At 38.2% G+C, this 20,357-nt stretch overlaps 1 protein-coding gene across 1 annotated transcript in view; it reads left to right on the top strand.

The window, feature by feature from the left end:
- Phex (phosphate regulating endopeptidase homolog X-linked) overlaps window positions 1-20,357 on the top strand; it is a 243,921-nt gene that overhangs the window by 176,132 nt on the left and 47,432 nt on the right. The window contains exon 15 of the mRNA XM_004631393.2: window positions 10,634-10,692. Coding sequence (XP_004631450.1) covers window positions 10,634-10,692 — 59 coding nt within the window. The remainder of the gene's footprint in view (window positions 1-10,633; window positions 10,693-20,357) is intronic.

Raw genomic sequence — 20,357 nt, 5'->3', positions numbered from 1 at the left:
CTCCTCTCCTCTTCTCTTCTGTCTTCTCCAGGATGGATACTTTCTATTGATCTATATTTAACTGTAGAATTTCCATTTGTTTTTATTTTTTGTATAGATTCTGTTTCCATGCTGTGATTATCTGTTGAGTCATTGTCATTGTATTTATCATTAATGATTTGAGTATAGTTTTACTCTTTGAACCAACTTGTAATGGCCACTTTCGAATCTTTGCAAAATCCAATATCTGGGCTCACTTAGTGCCAGTTTCTATACATAGGTTCTCTTCTAATTTTCCTCTGCATGCCATATTTTTATCATTGAAAAGTACATTTCAGATAATGGAGCAACTTTGGGTTTTCATGTATTTTTTCTGAGACATTTTTAAAAGAGTGACTTTCCTGGAATTGCATTGCAAAATGTGTCTCTCCAGCAGTAAGTGGTTGTGGATGTTTACACTCAATTATTTAGTTGTTAATTTTATTTTTCAGCCTCGTATCTTGGTGACTAGACCTGTGTTTAAATAGTTCAATGTCTAGCCAGTGGTTTGGGCAGAGCTCGTGCTCAAAGACCTTGAGCCTAGAGGGCATCTACCGTCTGCCACTTGTGCTGTGTGTTCTCGGGAGTGCCTTCATTGTTGCAAGCAGTGCTCTATCTGCCTTAGATTTTATTTTTCCCTGGACCATGTCTTATCTCCTCTGCACTTATACCTAGTTTGCTACTCAAAGAGATGTGTAGAGAACTTCTGTGAACCATCTATGACTCTTTCACTTCCATGATCACTCCTTTAAACTTTTTCTGGGTTTTTCGCTTTTGTGTTCTATCAAGTTGGCCATTTTTATCTGACAAAGCTCCAGATTCATCACTACCCCTGAAGGGAGTCCACCCTGTGTGGCAGCAGAACTGCTGATTTTCCAGCTGGCCACATCCTGATAAAACTTAATTTCAACTTCCTTGAAGGGACAGGAGCAGTCCCGTGCAATAAGGCCAAAGAATCTTGCTCTATTTACTCCCTAGATCTAGCAGTGGCTTAAGATTTAATGGTTTTTGATTATTGGTTATTTTGTGCAGCTGTACACTTGATTTTTTTGCAGAATGAATTTCTCCGTCTTTTCATGCTATTATCCCAAGAATCCTTTGGTGGTTAAACATTTTAACTTTGCCTGATGTATTCCAGTTTCCAGATCTTTAGTTGGTTCTTTTTATGCTTTCCTGGACTATTGTTACCTTCCCTTTCAATGCTCCACTTCATCCTGCTTTCTAGAAACTCTAGGAGCCTGTATGCTCCCTTGGCTTATGCTGTGATTGTCACCTTTTCCTCTTATGCTCCCATGTAGCTGTCTCTGCCCTCTGCCTTTCAAACTTATTTACACTACACACCCAGAAAGTTACTTGTAAATTATGCACTTTCAGGAACAACCGTAAAGTTGAATCAGTCTTGTACCTATCTTTGCTTCAATCAAAAGCACAAAGGCAATAGCAGACAGTGTTCAAACCACTTTGAATGAATAATGTCAGGCTGTCAGCTTCACTGTCTTTGCTTCTTTCTTCTCGTAACACTTTTGCAGTCTGCCCATTCTGTTTTATTCTTAATCTAAATTATTTAACAGATTTTTATATTTAGAGGTGTAAAATTTGATGATTTCAATCTAATGATTTACTCAAATGGTTTTCAATATCTCTGACAGTCTACATGTAGTAGGATTCTCACAGATCTGTGTAAATCATTCCACATATTCATAAACTAGTTCATATCACTTCAAATTTATAAAAAAAACCTTGTAGAAAATTCAAGACTTTCCCCAGTGTTTTTGTGAATTTATATGGTATTCTCAGAAATAACTTCTTTTTGGAGATGGTGTCAATTTAATTCTGTAGTTTCAAAATATTGGTATTCATTCGGGTGCATAGCAGGGTCTGAGTTTCTAACTGGAAAGACTCCTCTGTCATCTTTAACATTATCCTAACATACAGATGGACTGTCAGATTGTAATGCTTTTGACTGTTGCTAATAGTTTACTCATGCCTTGGAAAAATGCTGGGTGACTTTCTGGCTGTAGAAAAGATGTTTGATTTGTATAGTGTTTTCATTGGTCAAAGGAAAACAAATACAGTCTGTATCAGTTAGTATTTACTAGAGAAACAGATACAATACAAGGTCTACAGATATATAAGAATTTACAAGATTGGCTTAAAAGGCCACCCACACAATCAAATGTGGAACCATGTGGAGAGTCTATCTGTGTGCTGGAGACCAAAGGGTCCAGTTGAAGGTCTGTGGCTCCCTACAGTGTCCTGTGCGAGTCCATATCAGGAGACCGATGGGGCTGCAATAGAAGGCTGAGGGCCTACGCTGGAAGCTGAAGAGTCTGCACTGGAACAAAGGAGATGATATCTGAGGTGAAGGGAAGCCTGGAGTTCCTCCAAAGAAACAGAAGCACATCACTGTTTCTTCATTTCCCCTTTGTGCCATCCAGGAGTAGAGCCTCCCTAGGGTGGGTTTTCCATACCCTAGGGTGTGGAATTCTAGAGCCAATTTAGTTGAACTTCTCTTACTCAGGTTGACAAACTCAATCAACCATCACATAGCTATTTCTCAGTATCGGCAGGTGGTTGCTTCCGGGACAGCCTGCAAATACCCAAATTAAAGGCTGCTAAAATCTTTTACACAAACTAATGTAGCATTTGCATGTTACTTGTTCTTATCTTCCCATATAATTTAAGTCATTTCTAGATTATTTAGATTTATAATACCAAATACAGTGTAGATGCTATGTACATATTTGTTGTAATGTATTTTTAGGGATTAATGACAAGAAAACAAGTCTGTTGAGTACAGATGTGTTTTTCCTCACCTGCTAACATGGCATGCGTAGATATAGGCAGCGATATTTAATATCCTTTTCACAAGGATATTAAACCGGTTCATGTTTGGAAAAAGTTCTCTGAGAATGAAAATTAGTGTTATGCTTATAATTCTTATTACACAGCCTATATTTGAGGAAAATGAAGACATTTAAGGTCCTGATTGTGTGATAAAGTGATAGACACTCAATTTCCTTCTTTCTTAAAGCAAATATGTGGTTTTTCTTTTCAAGCATTGTAGGGAATTTTAGCTTCTTGATACACACTGGCTTTAATTGACATCTTTTGGGTGGGAAACGAATTAAGTAAGTGGGGCTGGTTCTGGAGTAGCTCCTCTATGCTACTTTACGTTGTTTTTCTTTTACCACTAGTTTACTTCGAACAGCACATCGTGATTATATTTCTACAGTCCTGAAATAACATTTTGCTTCTTTGTGAGGATAGGAGATAAACACCCTTTATCTCTCATTCTCATGAAATCCATGTTAGCTTCACTAATGTGCATTAAGAAGTTTCTAAAGCAATGGGAAATGTCAGCAAGAATGAAATTAATTGGGTGGTCATCCCCGAAGGTACATATTTAGGAGTTGGTTCTCAGAATTGTCACTTCATCAGTTTGCTTAAAAATAGAGGATTTACTTTACTGCTTGGCTTGAATCAAAAGTAATTTCTTTCCTGCAGAATCCTATTCTTTGACAGAAATGATTTTAAGTCAGCTCCCTATTAACTCACTCTCATTCTACTGTGACTGAACATGTCTAGATTCTCTTTCCCCATGTGTTGAAAGATATGAAAAAATATATCAAATGGCTATCCAAATTATGATCCTGTCAATAATTTTTGTTTGCAAAAATATTATCTATAGCATGGAATGTGAGTTAAATATAATCTTCAGGGTTGTATTAAGAAACCTGTATTAGTAGGTTTCCAATATTCCATAGGTTATTTTTAAGAACTGATAAGTAAAATGCAAAACATTAGCCTGATGTGCATCTATTTTATATAGCTCCAAATCAATCAAACACCAATATCTTTTCTTCAGATTATATTATTTGGCCATTACATTCTATTTAATCATTCTTAATGTGCTGTATCATTTATATTCTCATTTTAAGAGTTGGAATTGTTATGAAACTTCTTATTCTATCCATTAATTCCTCTGAACTGAGATGTGGGAATAAGCCGTAGATATAGTGTATTAGTCAGCTCCTGTGTTGGTGTAACTTAAAGGAGGAGAAAGCTATTTTGAGTCATTTTTTCAGTCTATCTTGGACTGGTTTGAAGGCAAAGGTCATGGTAGAGCAAAGCTGCTCACTTTATGACAGCTTGGAAGCAGAGCAGGGCATCAGTACTAGCAAGAGATAGACTCTCCAAAGGCAGGACATCAAGGGCCCGCTTCTACCAACTGGGCCCCACCTCCTAACATCACATTCAGCTGTGCACATGAGGACTTAATCCATTCATGAGTGCAGCAAGTACCCCTTTGTCCAACCTCCTTTCCAGGAGTCCCTTAGTCCTAGAAAGTAAGCACTTAAGATTGATGGCCACATATAGTAGGAAGAATTTAGAGCAGCAGAATGATACTTTTTATTTAGTTAAGTAGGCATACGCATAACAATAAGTTCATTTTGATAGAGTTAGTGATCTTTTGCTCAGAACTTGCCACTAGGATGATAGACTCAGCTTATATAGAATTTAAGATCTTATTAGGAGGTAAGTTGTGCAAACTCAGACACCTTCAGTGCCCAGTCAGTTAACACATGGCTGACCTAGACAAGTGTAAACAGTAAGGCTAGGTAGCAGCCTTGGATAATGCGTGACTGCACACTCCCCTTAAACAAATTCCAACTCAGAGCTTCCCTATACCATTATGCTAAGCAAAGGAAACAGTTTTCTGGGAAAATTCAGTCTATTAGGTAGGATGCATTCTGTGGACAGTCAATCTTTAGGTGTTCCATTTATCTATTGTTGCATGACAGACCACCCCCAAATTTAAAGGGTTAAAGCAACAGTACTTATTTTTTCTCTCTCATGATTCTGGAGGTTAGTAGGTTCAGCTGTGTGGTTCTTGCTTTTGATTCTTCATGTAGTTGTAGTCAGATACTGGCTTGGGTTGGAGTCAGAAGGAAGGCTACCTCTCTCATGTGCCTAGTGGTTGACTCTTCTTGGTAGCTGCAGGACCTACATATGACCTCTGTGTATATCTCAGGCTTCGATAAACTCTGAAGAGCAAGCTTCCAGATAGAAAGAAGAAGGGAGAATATGCTTGTATGCATCAGAGGAGGTTGCATTGTCCTTAATTGCCTATTGTTGGAAGTCACAGATTGTAATTTCCACTGCATTTTACACCTTAGGAGTATGTTGCTAAGACTCACACAAAATCAAGAGGGGAGGAATGTAGACTCCATCTCTTAATGGGAAGAATTTAAACAAGTTTGTAAATACTTATTAAAACTATCACAGATAGGTTTACTTTAGAGAATAGCAAACTTGACTATATAGTAAGCTTGAATGTCGTAAATGCATTGTACAGAATGTTGAACAGCTGGGTTTGCATGGGTACTGAACAAGCAGAAGAGATAATAGTGTCAACTCCTGGTAGGATATGTGGAAAAGCTGTTGAATATGGGCTTAGGGGGTAATCAAAGCTCCAAATGAACCCTTGAGTCATTAGGAGCGTGGGGGATTTGGGAATGGTAGCATAATGTATTTGAGGTGAAATGTTTTAGTTTTTCTTTGCTGGAGTTTCAAAAGGCTTTTCAATTTCTCATTTCAGGGACTGAGTGATTTCTTTGTGTTTTCCACCTTTGCCTATCAGCAGTTAGTGTGCTGCATGGTACAAACTTTAGCAAAGAAAGTTTATTCTTTGATAAAAGAAGGGGAGTTAGGGAGAATGGGAAGAAAAGGGACAAGCTCTAGGAATACACATTGCTTCGTGTGTATATTTTGGTTTAACCCAGTGCTATTTAGCAACCACGTTGAGAGGTACATGGATTTTCCTTTTACCTACAAACACTGGGTTCTTTCGGTAGAGTTTGATTTCCTATTGGTGCTCTCACAAATTACCACACTTGTAATTTAAAACAACATATGCTTATCTTATAGTTATGCATATCAGAAATAAGGATTGGCTTAGTTAGTTTCTCTGCTTTGAGGTTCAGATGGCTGAAATTAAGGGGTTGACTTGGCTAGATTTTATCAGGTGCTTTTGGAAGGGCTCCCTTTTCAAGCTCATTAATATTGGAGGAATCTGGTTCCTTGCGGTTGTAAGTTTAAGGCCTTTACTTTGCTGGCTACTGTATTAGAGCCATTATTTTCCCCTTGTCTCAGTTACTCTTCTCTTGTTGCTGGGACAAATACCTGACACTCAAAATGAAGGAAGGAAAGGTTTATTTAGCTCACAGTCACTGGAGGTTTTAGTCCATACTCAGCTGGCTCCAAGGCAGAGTGGCACATGGCAGAGGGCAGCAGTTCATGGTGGCGGAAGGCAGCAAAACAGCAAGAACAAAAGTGAGGAGTAACAACAACAATGGCAGCAGAGAGCAAGTATATCTCCTTAATTGCATTCAGGCTATATGTCCCAGGCTGGGTGTAGTACTCACACCCATAATCCCAGCAGCACTTACACCCATAATTCCAGTGGATCATGAGTTAATCACAAACTCTAGAAGTCTGCCCCATGACTGCATGAGGCTTTGGGAGGACAACTAGACACAAACTATAGCACCCCTGAGACCTTTCCGTGTTGGCTTCTAAATCTTAGAGACAGCAAAAGCAAATCAATTTTTTTCACCTTTGTACTCTCCCTGACTTTACATCTGCAATATCTCTTTTGACCTCCTCCTCTGTTGTATCTCTCAGATTCCTATAAAAAAAAGTTGTCTGCTTTAAGGGTTCCTGTGATTAGATAAAATCTACCTAGATAATTCAAGATAAACTCTCTATTTTAAGGTTTTTAACTTTAATTAAATCTTCAATGTTCTGTGTACTGTGTAATATAACATATTGACAAGATCCTGGGGATTAGGGTGTGAGTATAGTTTTACTTACTGTAAGTAGCAAGTTTAGGTCAGTAAAGTTGCTTTCTTTTCTAACTGTTTTCTCAAGAAAGTGACAGCCAACAAGTTCCTTTCAAACACTGGGGATTTCTTGAAATACTTGCCTTAAATATAAAGGGAAACATAATGAATTCTTTGGAAATTAATCTAGGTTTCATTTTTGACAAGGTGTTCTCTTTCTTAATGCCTGGGAATGTCTTTAATAAAATGCTCAAGACAACTGCTTTGAAGTCAGATGAACCAGACCTTGTGAAAACATAAAATGCTTCTAAGTCTTATTGTCCTCATCTGTGCAATAAGCTATTAATTCCTATAGTTGATATGGAGAAAATAACTGTGAATAAAGTACTTAACATAGAATAAGTGCTTAGTGAATGTCTTAGTTTCTTTTTCTTTGCTGAGACACCCAACCCCCAAAAGTCAAGGGAGGAAAGGTTTCTTTAGCTCACAGTTTATAAAGCTTTCACTCTATAATGGGCTGGCTCCAGGGCAGGGTGGGATGACAGGCAGGCACCACAGAGGCAAAATAGTTCATGGTGGGAAGAAGGTCGCAAAGCAACAAGGGATGGCCAAAGCCCTTTCTATCCCTTATATTTCATCTAGGCTATTTAGGGTGAGTAGCACTCACACACTTAATCCTAGTGTCCTTAATCCTAGCATTGCACCATGAATCCATTCTAGCATCACGTATTCTAGATCCAATCACCTCTGACAAATCCCCACCTATGACCACATGAGGCTTTGAATGGACATCTAGACACAAGCCACATAAGTGGATGTTAGCTAATAGTAAGTAATGAAAGGGTGATATATTCATAGACTTTCTTAGAGGTTAGAAGAAAGTGTGAGTGGATCCACTAGAATTAATAATTGCTTTTCCTGTCAGTTTCATATTAGTTTGATGGGAATTAATTTAGTAGTTTGGCACAGTAATTATTTTGTTAGACAAAACTGAATAAAATTATTGTTTTGAAAATGGTATCTATACCAATTTTTTTATTTCTTTCTATGGTCCTATGGTTTTAAGGCCTTGTAGTACTGAGCTACATCCCAAGCTGTATACAAGTTTATTTTTGAGCAGTTTAGTTTAAGATGAATTGCTTGGTTTTAATCATAAAAGGCAGTAACCAAAACTCACAAAGATCTAAACTGAGAGTTGGAAAGCTTCAACTTATGGGCAGAGTCTTACCTGCATTTAATTTTTATATAGCCCATGCACCAGAGGTAATTTCCATAGCTAAGCGAAGCTGGTTGATTATGGAGATTAAAAACTTTGAACTACAATTAAGAAAAATATTCTCCTATCCCAAAGAATTCAATTTTTCTCATTAATATTCTTGTATTGCAAAATTACTTGATTAGTATATTTTGTCAGTAAAATGTAATACATATTTGTGGAAAATTTGTTCTCAAGTATCTATGTTTTTCCCTTGGTTTTGCCTCTTTGCCCACAATGCCCAAAATATTCACAGTATGACTTTTACATAGAAAAAAAATTTCCAGACCTCATGTAAGTAAACTGATATGTGTTTAAGATAAAGGTGTAGACTGTTCATAGCTGTAAGGGACTAAATCTCCCAATTTAGTACTTTAACTTTGTGGATAAAACTGTACCCCAGGAATGTCACTGACATCTCCAATATAGCTCAACTAGCTAGTGATAGAGAGAGGACAGGTATTAAACATTTTGCCAGTTTCATTGCACTGTGGTCAGATAATACGCATGAGATAATTTCTGTTTTCTTGCATATACTTAAGCATGACCTATGGACCAGTATGTGGTCTGTTTTAGAAAATGACCCATGTGCAGCTGAGAAAAATGTGATTTCAGCTGTGTTTGGGTGGAACACTCTGTATATGTCCACCAAGTCGATTTGTTTCATGCTCTGATTCAGTTCTGTTATTTCTTTGCTAATATTTTGTCTGGTTAACCTATCTTTTTGGGATAAGGGTGTGTTAAGGTCTCCTGTTAAGATTGTGGTATTGGATTAGAGATTTTTCATGTCCATTAAGATTGGCTTTATATAGTTGGGTGCTCCCATGTTTGGTGATTACAACCTAGCCTTCCAAGGTCAATTAAGACTCAGGACATATGAGATCTTGTACTGTAACATCATGTAACTCAGTAGTGTGCCAAATTTTCTGATCAAGGTGATTATGGGGCCAAAGACGAAAGTGATCGATGATGTAGAGTGTGCCTAAGGAGAGTCACATGGAGAGAAAACATTCTCTCAGGCTTTCACAGAGAGCACATTGGCCAAGCAATGACTAATTCATCCACATGGCTGACACTTGACAAATGTTCTACAATCTGAGGTACAGGATCTCAGGATAAATCCTGAGAGGATTTCACTGACCTTATCAGACCCAAAAGCTACAACTCTTGTTGCATAGGTCTTGCTTTATCTTGGTCTTAACCATCCGGCAGAAAAGTATAAAAACAAAGTATAAGAACTAAAGCCATGGTGTTATGTTGAGCTGTAGGGGACTCAGGTCAACAATTTCTGACATTGCCAGTGAAGCGGAAGACCCAATACTGTTATGGGCTACTGGACTCTTTTAGAATATTTTGCTGAGTTAACACACCTATAATATTCAAATGACAGAACTAAATAAAGAAAGGGGATACAGATGAATGTCCATTTTGTATCTGTGTATTCAAAGTGGTTAGGATAGATATATGGTTACATTCTCTTAATGAATAGAGGGATTTGTTCTAATAGTGTTTATAAATAGTATATCATGTCTGCATCTTGTACAGCAATTAACCACTAGGAAGACAGTATGCAATGTGTTAATCATTGAAACTGTCCTACCAATTTGATTTGAAACTGTCTCATTGCTATTTGTCTGTCAATAAAATTATGAAAAAAATTTTACCACTTAAAACAGTGAACTTTTCAATGGAGCAAGAATACTGTCTGGTAGCACAATGGTACTTTATTCATCTCTCTTTAAATGGACCTCTGTGTTGTCACCAATTTCAGACTCTGTAGTGAATAGTATTATGGCTTATTTCTTGATGCTCCCTAAAGCCACATGCTCAGAAGAGGGGCCTGTGGAAGGCTATTGCATCACATGGGTGGTGCTGCCGGCTTGCAGTCAGGAGGTGGGCCCTGGGCAGAAGAGCTGCTCCCTTGCCATTCTTCCTCCTGGCTGCCAAGACAAGCAGCTTTTCTTCCTCCGTGCTGCTGTGGTACACCACCCTGCTCCCGAGCCAGCAGATGATGGACTGAAACCATGGGCCAAAATAACCCTCTAAGTTGTAGGTGTCACATATTATGTCCCCGTGATGAGGAAAGTGACAAAGACAGGCAGATGAGAGGTGGGGTAGCATAGAAATGGAGCTGTCCCTTGGACCTGTGGAACAGGGCATGGCAAACTTCAGCTTGTTGCTGTTTCCATTGACACAGAGATCCCTTCAGATTCTAGAATTTCTCATTAAAGCTTTATCAGAAGCACTGGTGCTGACTTTTTCCATTGTTACTAATCATGAATAACTCAAATAAACAGGCATGTTAATATATTCTTGCTAAACTATGTTCAGTTTAGGGTGAAACATTTTATTGGGTACAGCAAAGGCCCTGACTGAGGCACTAGTTTCCCTTTGTGCCCAGTACCCCAGTGTTCTGTGCTTGTCTGCTAGCAAGTCCAGCCACATCGTGTTTATCTTTGCCCCCATCCTGCCTAGCTAATGACCATTGCTCTTGTGTTTGTTTCTCTTCCTACAGGTGGTTTACAAACCCAACAACTGTAAATGCCTTCTATAGTGCATCTACCAACCAGATCCGTGAGTACTGGCTTTGTGCCTTGTTGCTAGTTTAATACAAAATGGAAGAAACCTTCCCATGCCTATCATGAAAGGCCAAACATCATTTTCTTCAAAAAGTGACTAGTCATGTTTGTAGATAAAGATTATTCTTGCTGGGTTCTCCTCATGTCCCCTACCTCTGCATAGTGATGGGCCTAATGCTGAGTCCCACGGCCTTTTCTCTTTGCCTCTGTTCTCTATCTTTGCTGAGTTTCTTGGTGATAACATTTTTTTTTTGGTGGAACCGGGGATTGAATTCAGGCCCTTGCACTTGATGGTGATAACACTGGATCTCATGGTTTCAATCACATTTCTCCACTGTTGAATGCAGGTGATGGAACTTGCTATCTTTGTTCAGGCTACCACTATCACCTGCCTAGATTATGGTAATAGCTTTATCACTACCCTCCCTTCTTCTGTCCTTGCCCCCTGCAGTTGTTTAAGATGCTTTATAATATCATGTCACTCCTTTGTTCAGAGCCCTTTGCCAGCATCTCATGTCGCTCAGCCCAAGAAATAAATTGCTTCCAGTGGCCTAGAGCAATGGTTATGAACCTATGGTACAGCTGTTTGTTGTCACTAAAACCTTTAAAAGGTTTGCCATCATTGATTCTGGCCCTAGAGGCTTGTTATCACTCAGCCTTTATCTCTTCCTGAACTCGCATCTCTCCCTCACTTCTAGTCCTGTTGGTCTAGTTCGTGTTCCTAGAGCACTTTTGATACACTGTTCCTTTAGGGCATTTATATTTGGGGTTCTCTTTCCTTTGAAAAACTCGCCAAGTGATCTTCATGGTTCACATTCCCATTTTAAGACTTTACTCAAAAGATACCTTTTCAATGAGGCATTTGGGCTGCCCTCTGGCCAGAGAGCCACCCTGTGTAGGTCTTCTGAGCTGCCCCTTGCCCTTACAGTACTTCCTGGCCAGCGGGCACAACCTGAGGTTTGTAGCTGTTGGGGACTAGAGTCACTCTCCTGTGGCCTCTCTTGCAAATGGAAGTCCTTGTAGGACTGTGGTCTGTGCAAATAATGAACAGACACAAAACAAGCAGATGGTGCTAATGTTTTATTTCTACAGCCAAATAAGTTGTTAAATATTTTGAATGTCATTCCTTATTATATAAATATTCATTATCATGAAAATACTGTTGCTTTCTTAAGGTCCTAAGCTCCAGTTTGGGAACTAAGCTGCATATGTTATATGGAAACTTAATGATATTTGAGCTATTAATTATAACTCTAGTTTATAATGTTATTTAAGTGTAGTAATTATACTAGTATTTAAAATATTCTTTTGGGCAATAGAAGTTGCTTATTAGTTTTAGAAGAAATTTTTTTCTTACATAAACTTAGTACATACAAACCAATATGTGTATCACGCTGGCACATGTTAAGTTATAGAGTATATAAGAAAACATAGAATTACCTTGTGCCCATGAAGCCATCATTGAATGGAGAATGAGAATATTACTTGTACCAGTGCAGTTACTCATCTCCCTCCCTATACCATTCTCTCTCACCACACAGGTGACAATTATATGAATTAATGCACTTACCTTCTATTTTATTTGTTTTTTATTAATTTTTTTTTAATTTTTTAGTAAGGGTCTACAGGGTCTAAGGGTCTCACTACGTAGATCAGACTCGTAGTGAACCGGCTGTGTTCAGCCTCCCAAGTGCTGTGATTACAGGTGCTTGCCACCCACGCCTAATCTCCAATCTCCAGTGGAAACACTAAAGAGACTATCCCATTGGCTTTTCTTCCAGAAGAGTTGGTCTATTACACTGATTAAGACTAACAATGCCAAGAACTGGAAAAAAAAAAAACAAGGAACAACAGACTGCTTCTGCAGTTTGGTATGTGAATTTAAGGAACATTTGTTGTGCTGTGGTAAAATAGAGTATTTGCATACCCTACTAGTGAGTAATTGCACTTCAGGATACATACCTGCATCTTTTTTCAGGAGAAATATAAAAGAATATTCAGAGCAGTGGTGTTCTGTACTTAGCACAACAAATTCATGTACTTAGTACAACAAATGTTCCTTAAATTCACATACCAAACTGCAGAAGCTGTCTGTTATTCCTTTTGTTTTTTTCAGTTCTTGGCATTGTTAGTCTTAATCAGTGTAATAGATCAACTCTTCTGGAAGAAAAGACAATGGGATAGTCTCTTCAGTGTTTCCACACTTATTTTGAAATGTCACTGAAGACTCCCTGCTCGTTTGGGGACTTTATTATGTCTAATAATAGTTCGGTCTTCAGGGTTTCCACCTGCTCTGCCTTTTCCTGGTCTGGGAAGAGCTAATCCTCTCAGAGGTTTACTCTAAAAGAAGCCATTTCAGAGTATCCTAATGGACTCTTGAAAGCTCACAGGCAGAGGGGCTTTGAAATGAACAATTTGAAGCAGTATTTTAATTAAGAGATTCAAGCTGTTTCTATTTTCCTAATGACCAGTGCTTGCTCTTGTTGTAAATTACATTTCCAGGCATGATGACAAGGAATCCTTTGGGTGACTTGTCCCCCTCTTTCCTTTCTAATATTCTGAACTACAAATTATGACAGGTGGAGTTTCTTCTTACACATTTCCTTATTAGGTTTCCTGGGACTCCCCCCTCACCATAAGTTCCCCTTACTGCCTTCCTTTTGCTTCACTGAAAAAGTGAAAAATTGAGGTGATTTTCTAAAATGAACATCTTTATTGATTAGGGGCTGATTCTGACAGCATGTGGCCATCTGTTTAATTGGGTTCCACATCTACGATGTAACTATACTTAGTAGCATGATTTATGAGAATTTCATTCAGTTCCCATTATCATTTTCTGATTTATGCCACTTAAGTCTGCTTCTACAAGGAATGGAGACTTGAGTAGGAAATAAACAAATCTATAATGTTATTTTCCCCTAACTCCATACCTGTGTGTGAAACTCTGTGGTTTATGACCATCCTCCAATGTTCAATTTTTGAAGGGTGCTTGTAGCCTCTTACTTGTCTACCCTTCTTAATCTGGGTAGCCATATCTTCAGACATGGAGTGCAATATGAAATCATAATGGTTTAAATGTGTCATGTGAGGCTTTGTACTCAAACGCTATCATATAATTTAAGTATATTTAAATGAATAAGTAGCTGAGAGGATTGGTGCCATAGCCTGTATTTTCCTGACTTGGTGATGAGTATAAAACTGGACTTTGGTTTTTAAAAAGAAAAATAAGGAGCTCAGTGGAAGACCTTAAATGCCATGGATCTAATTGTATTGTCATGGTTGAGATATTTATCCCTCCTGGTCCTTATTGTCTTATCTTCCACATGTTGAGTTTATAAAGCCCATAGAGTTTTGGGTAAGGACTTAATAGGATGAGTTTGTAGAGTTGCCAGCACATTGCCAAGGTCAGGGCTTGTACTTCTAAAATGAGCAAGTCAGGCATCTATCCATCCATCTATCCATCCCTAGGACAGCCAGTACATCATAGGAGAAACAGAAGAGTATGATGTGGGAGGGATGTTTTGAACTTTTGCTTTCAAAATGTTATACAAATTAAAATGATACTTTTGTGTATTTAAAAAATACAACCAATTTGGAAAAGTGTTTACTGTTATCTTCTGTTACCCAGAAATTCCACATCTTGTAAGTGGTTCATTATGCCCATTAAAAGATATGTACAAGAATATTCATATCAGGGCCAGCCAAATAGCTCAATGGTTTAAAGCACCTGCTTAGGCAGATACAGGGGTCAGGAGTTCAATCCCCAGGCCTGCTATGCTGTCCCCCACCCCCCGGGGTGCACTGAGATGGCAATTGAGACTGGGTGTGGTGGCACATGCCTGTAATCCCAGTGCTTGGGAGGCTGTAAACAGGAGGACCACTACAAGTCTGATATATGCAGTGAAACCCTATAGACCCTGTTCTAAATATAAAAAAGAATATTCATATCAGATTGATTCATAATATCAACAAGCTGGATGTTTTTGGTGATCTAATGTTCACCAACAATAAAATAAGTAAATAGTGGCCTGCTCATGCAATTGAATACTATACAAAAACGAGGAAGAAATGACTTCATATTAAAATATATACATACATATATATACATATACATATACATATACATATATCTATATATATATATGTATATATAAATGTTACCAACTGATTTAGTGCTGAATGAAAGAAACCAGGACAAAGAGTTCTGTTCTGTCCCATGCATACAAAATTCCAGAATAGGCAAATGAATCTGTATGATAGAAATTAAAATTATAGTTACTTTTTTTTTGGCAGAACCGGGGATGGAACTCAGACCATTGCAGTTGCCAGGCAAGCACTTATTCGATTGAGCTATCTCCCCGGCCCCTATACTTACTTTTCTTGAGAGTACTGACTGGAAGAGGAGAGAGCTGTCTGGATCTAGGTGTTGGTTGCATAGGTGATACCTATTCAGATTTCTGCCATGGGCTAGGAGGTGCAGCTTTTGGTAAAGTGCTTGCCTGGCATGCATGACACCCTCGCGTTAGTACACAGCACAGGAAAACAAAAAGATTGATACCTTCACTGTATGTAATACTGCAACATAAATAGCAACACTCCCTCCCCTTTTCCCCATAAAAATGTTTACAACAGCAGATGGTAACTATACATCTTTTGCTTATATTCTAGTAGGTTGCCGCAGGCCAAGTCTTTAAAAGTGTAGACCAAGAATTGGCAAATTCTTTCTATAAATTGCCGTAGAGTAAATATTTCCAGCTTTATTAGGCATACGGCCACTGTTACAACTTCTCAACTCTGCCATTCCAGTCACCAGCAATTCATAAATGAATGAACATGGCTGTGCTCCAGTAAAACTTTAATTACAAAACAGGCAGCAGGTTGTCTCCTAGATCAAGATGGAACATTTTGTTGTCTGTTATTTGCTAATCCCTGGAGTAGAGCCCTGTGAGAGGATAGGCTGCTGGGAGCTGCTGAGGTGTGTTCTGACCTGGTTTTAGATCTGGCATTTTTTGGATCTGGTATGGGTGGAAAGAGTGAGCAGTTCCTATTTGATTTTCATTTCCGCTAATATGGATTTGTTTTTAGGATAAACTTTATTTCATGTATTTAACATCATTATATTTTTTAAAATGACTCATTATTTAGTTTTTATTTTCCTTTATCTCAAAACATATTAAATAATTATTTTAAGCAAAGAAAATCTTACCTTGACAACAAACATGGCCTAAGGACTAAAAACAATGATTTTATTATCTTTGCTGTTTTGTACAAAGGATTTAGTTGCCCCAGTATAATCACAGATATTGTGCAAAGAAGATAAGGCTTTGTCCAGAGGCTGGGCTTATGCTGGCATCAAACTATAGAATTAATCCTGAAATCACAGATTTGTTTTGCTGTTACCGAAATTACTGATTTAGAGTGGGAGAACTTCTCATACTTCCTTGGCTCTGCTTAAAAGAATGAAGGGTAAGCCAAGTTAGCAGATACCTGTGGCTTCTACTGGAACAGAATGAGATTTAAGCTTTTGAATTCTTCTATTGTGTTTGGAGCCTGGGAGAAGCAAGGCCAAAATATAGAATTTGGGGATAGTCTTTCATAATTGTGGACCTAGATGGAATTTTTTTTGTCTTTTTGAGGTAAGGTTTCACCATGCAGTTCAGGCTGACATTGAACTCACTTTATAAGTCTGTCTGGCCTCGAACTCAGAGGAGTGCCAGGATTACAGGCAAGTGCCACCACATCTGGCCTAGATGGAAACATGAGTGGCCACCTAATCAAAATTTGTCATTATTTAGAGAATATCCCAGTGTGCAGAGAAGTTCTTAGTAATTTTTTGTTCAGGTATTCAGATAATATTTAAAGATATTCCAGTGATCTTCGATTTCTAGTATTCACATTCCTGAGTACTACACTTCTATACCAAATAAGGCTTACCTGAGTAACCGATAGAATACTGTGGAAATGAAAGAGTATGGCTTTTGAGGCTAGATCATAAACAACATTGTGGATTTCATCTTGTCTTTCAACAGTCACTCGGAGAGAAGCTAAGAGTCATATCATGAGCATATTCAGGGTGTGGAAAGGTCCACAAGTGAAGCCACTTAGGTTCCCTGCCCATTTCCAGCACCATGCAAGTGTGCTACCCTGGAAGCAGATGCTGTACTGCATTCAAGCCAGGGCAACATTTTCATTGCAACCTCCTGAGAGACCCTGAGTTTGAACCACCTAAACAAACTCCTTGAAAATTCATGGCCCAGATAACCCACAAGATAGGAAGTGATTATCATTTAAGCAACTGTATTTAGGAATAACTTCTTAGTTTGTTTCTCATGCCTGGCACCCACAACTCTAAGGAGGAAAGGTTTATTTTAGATCAATGTTTATAGGGGTTTTCAGTCCACAGTTGGCTGGCTCCAAGGCAGGGCAACAGAGCAGAAGGTTATGATAGAGGAGAAAGACCTCAGGACATGGTGGCCACACCTCCAGTGACCCACTTGCTTCCACCAGGCTTCAGCTCCCAACATCACATTTAGCTATAAACTCATCAGTGGAGTAACATATCCTTGTAATCTGGTCACCTTCCAAGATTCCTACCTATGAGAGCACGAGGCTTTGGGAGGACATCGAGATATAAACCATAACAGATGATTTTTTTACATAGCAAGAAATAACTAATATAGACATTAATATGGCAGGTATTGAATTTAATACCTGGGTACATAACATTATGGTATAGTGGTTAAAAGTGTTGGCTTTGAAATGTGGCGGTTTGATTTTGAATCTTGTTTTGGCCACTAATAATTTGAAGCCTTGGATAAGGCTGTTAGCATCCTTAATCCTCAACTCAATTATCTCTAAAATGGAAATACTAGTAATGACTCACCTATAGGATTGTTGTAAAGATTATACAAAATAATGTATATAGTACTTGGACTAGAGTCTTTTTTATACTAGTGCTCAATAAATCTTAGCTATTACTGGTGCTTGCTTTTGAGAGAGGCTCAGTACCTAGACATTCACAGGATACCGTACTAAGTATGCCTCCAAAGGGTGTGCAGTCCTCTCTGGGAGACATTGAAGAGAGGCAATTAAGTCTGGGAAGTCAAGATTGGATTCACAGTCAAAGTGATGTTCGAGTGGCTTTGCAAGGAAAAAGAAGTCCACAAGGCAGAGGAGGGAGGCTTGGACATTTAAAAAGAAGGATCAACTGACTCAAAGATAACAGATAGGATAAGGCACGGTGCCGGAATGGACTGCACCGTGGTGCACGCAGTCACAATGACTGATACAGACTGCACATACTTTGAGGAGTGGAAGGTGTGATGGCAAATGATCTGTAGAAGTAGATGAAGGCCTTGTAGATAATGTTGAGGAAAAGGCCATAGTATAGTGTTCTTTGTGAAGCAAGAAACTCAAGTTTTGATTCCTTAGTGTTACTCTTAAAGATAATGGCTTAAAGAGGGCAGATAGAGTCTTCTTAAACAAGTTAGGAATTTTGCAATTGGCAGAAGAGAAGTGTGGGAGGGCCTAATGTTAGATATTGACAGTGGTGAGGGGAAATAATTGGTGAATAAGTTAAATTCCAATAAATCATTCTCCAGTAATTGTATAATGATAATTCAGGCCGCAAATTTCTATATTGCCACTCCTGCTTTGAAAGACTTCCATTATATTTATATTCTAATTGTTCTGTGCAGCTACTCTTTGCTAGGAAACCATTAATTTGCCATGTAGTTTAATGACTCTAATCTTCATAATAGTTTAATAATCTTGATATTATGGACTCATTTTACAGAAGAGAAAACAGAAGCTCGGAGAGGTGAAGTAACTTATCAAAGATTGCAAAACACTAAATTGCAGAACTGGACGTATAACTTAGCTTATTGATAGAATGCTATTAATCTTTATGCCATACTGGCACTGAGTAAAAGTGCAAGAATTACTTGAAATAATGCATATGAATGAGAAGGGTACGAGCATGATAAAATTATGGTAGAATAATAATTGCACCATACTCTCACCTGTTTCACTAGTGAGGGGACCGTTTCTGTTTTGACATGGAAGCAAACTGTTGGGGATAGCCAAGAAGAAGATGAGGATCAGAATGTCACATGGTTGTCAGGTTCTGTTGATTCCATGTCCAATGGTTGTAGTAGCAAACAGTTCATTATTGAATTTTCTAAGAGTGCTGTTGTCTGAAAGCCATTTGGCTAAATCCATACTTTCTTTGGATCTTTAGGTTGTATGGGGAGGTGGAGGGTAGGTTATTTGAAAGATGCTATTAGCTACATTAAAGGAATGTTTAGGTGCACAATCTAATAGGAGTTACCTCACAAATTTTATTTTATTTTATTTGTTTTATTTTTTTTCACAAATTTTATAAGATTGAAAATTTTTATTAACTGAGTTGAAGTTAAGTCAAGAACACACTTCAAATAATTTGCAAAATTCACAGATAATGTACTTATCAAGATTGTGAGACATCTCATCCAACTTATTAGGATGCTCTTTTCCTGTTGTAGTTGATGAATCTGGATGTCCTAATAGATCTCTCCAATCTCAAGGCCTGACCAAGGAAGCAGCTAAGAATAGCACCCAGGGCAGTATCATGGGAAAACAGAGGTACCTTCAACTGAGATGTCATGTAGTCTCATGAGATTCCCATTATTGTAGTGAGTCCCAGGACCAAAGTCTATAGGATCCTGGTTTGCTACCTGTAAGGCATTTGGGAGTTCTGTTGCAGACACAGTGGACTAGACAAGTTCACTGCAGAGTTGGGAGTATAACGCATGCAATGATTATCAGGGTCAATCTGATTAAAGTGACAAGGTGTGTGAGGGGCACTCAGTGGGAACTACCTGGATGTGAGCCAGAGTGAGGTGAGCATTAGTAGCCTGGAAAATAGCCATGACAATGGGAGGCAGGAAGTCAGGGAGCAATCTCACTAATTTATCTTGATGCTCTCAATCTCACTGTCCTTCCTTTAAAAAAAATCAATCGTCTTATTTAGCTTTACTATAAAAGAAGTGCGTATTTATTTCAGAAAACCTAGAAAAATTTCAGGTAGGCTAAAATTTGTAAAAAGTTGACGTCATTCAAAAGTATCTACAATTCATAATTTTGAATACTGCTAAAACTTATGTTTCCTCTGCATATTTTAAATTTAAGTATATATGTACCCAATAGTACCCCTTGTAAACATTATATCATGATTTTCCACCTATTACATACCCTTCTAAGTCATTGTATATGGATCTTATCAAATAATAGCACCTTAATTTAATTTCTTCCCAATGAACATTTAGGCTTTTTCATTATTGTAAAAAATATAAAACCATGAATATTAAATTTTGTGGCTAAATCTTTGTTTAAATCTCAGACTGTCTCTTTAGGGCACATTCCTAGAATTGGAAGGGTTTCTGTATCAGATAGTATGCCCCATATAAGGGCTTCACAATGCACCGTATGAAAAGTAATACCAATTTATACCACAACTAACAAGGGACGGATGTGCTAATGTAAGGCATCTTAGAAATGCTATTGGAGGAGATGAGTAAAGAGAGTTCTATTTGATCTAATTGATAATGGTGAAATTCTCCTATTTCACTGTTGAAATAATTCTGTCTTACCCATATAGGGCTCAGTAGACTCAGTAGTTGC

This window comes from Octodon degus, unplaced genomic scaffold, assembly GCF_000260255.1.
Source record: "Octodon degus isolate 3935 unplaced genomic scaffold, OctDeg1.0 scaffold00041, whole genome shotgun sequence".
NCBI classification, from domain to species: Eukaryota; Metazoa; Chordata; class Mammalia; order Rodentia; family Octodontidae; genus Octodon; species Octodon degus.
Note: the sequence above shows the minus strand (reverse complement) of the source record. Positions and strands in the feature narration are given on the sequence as shown.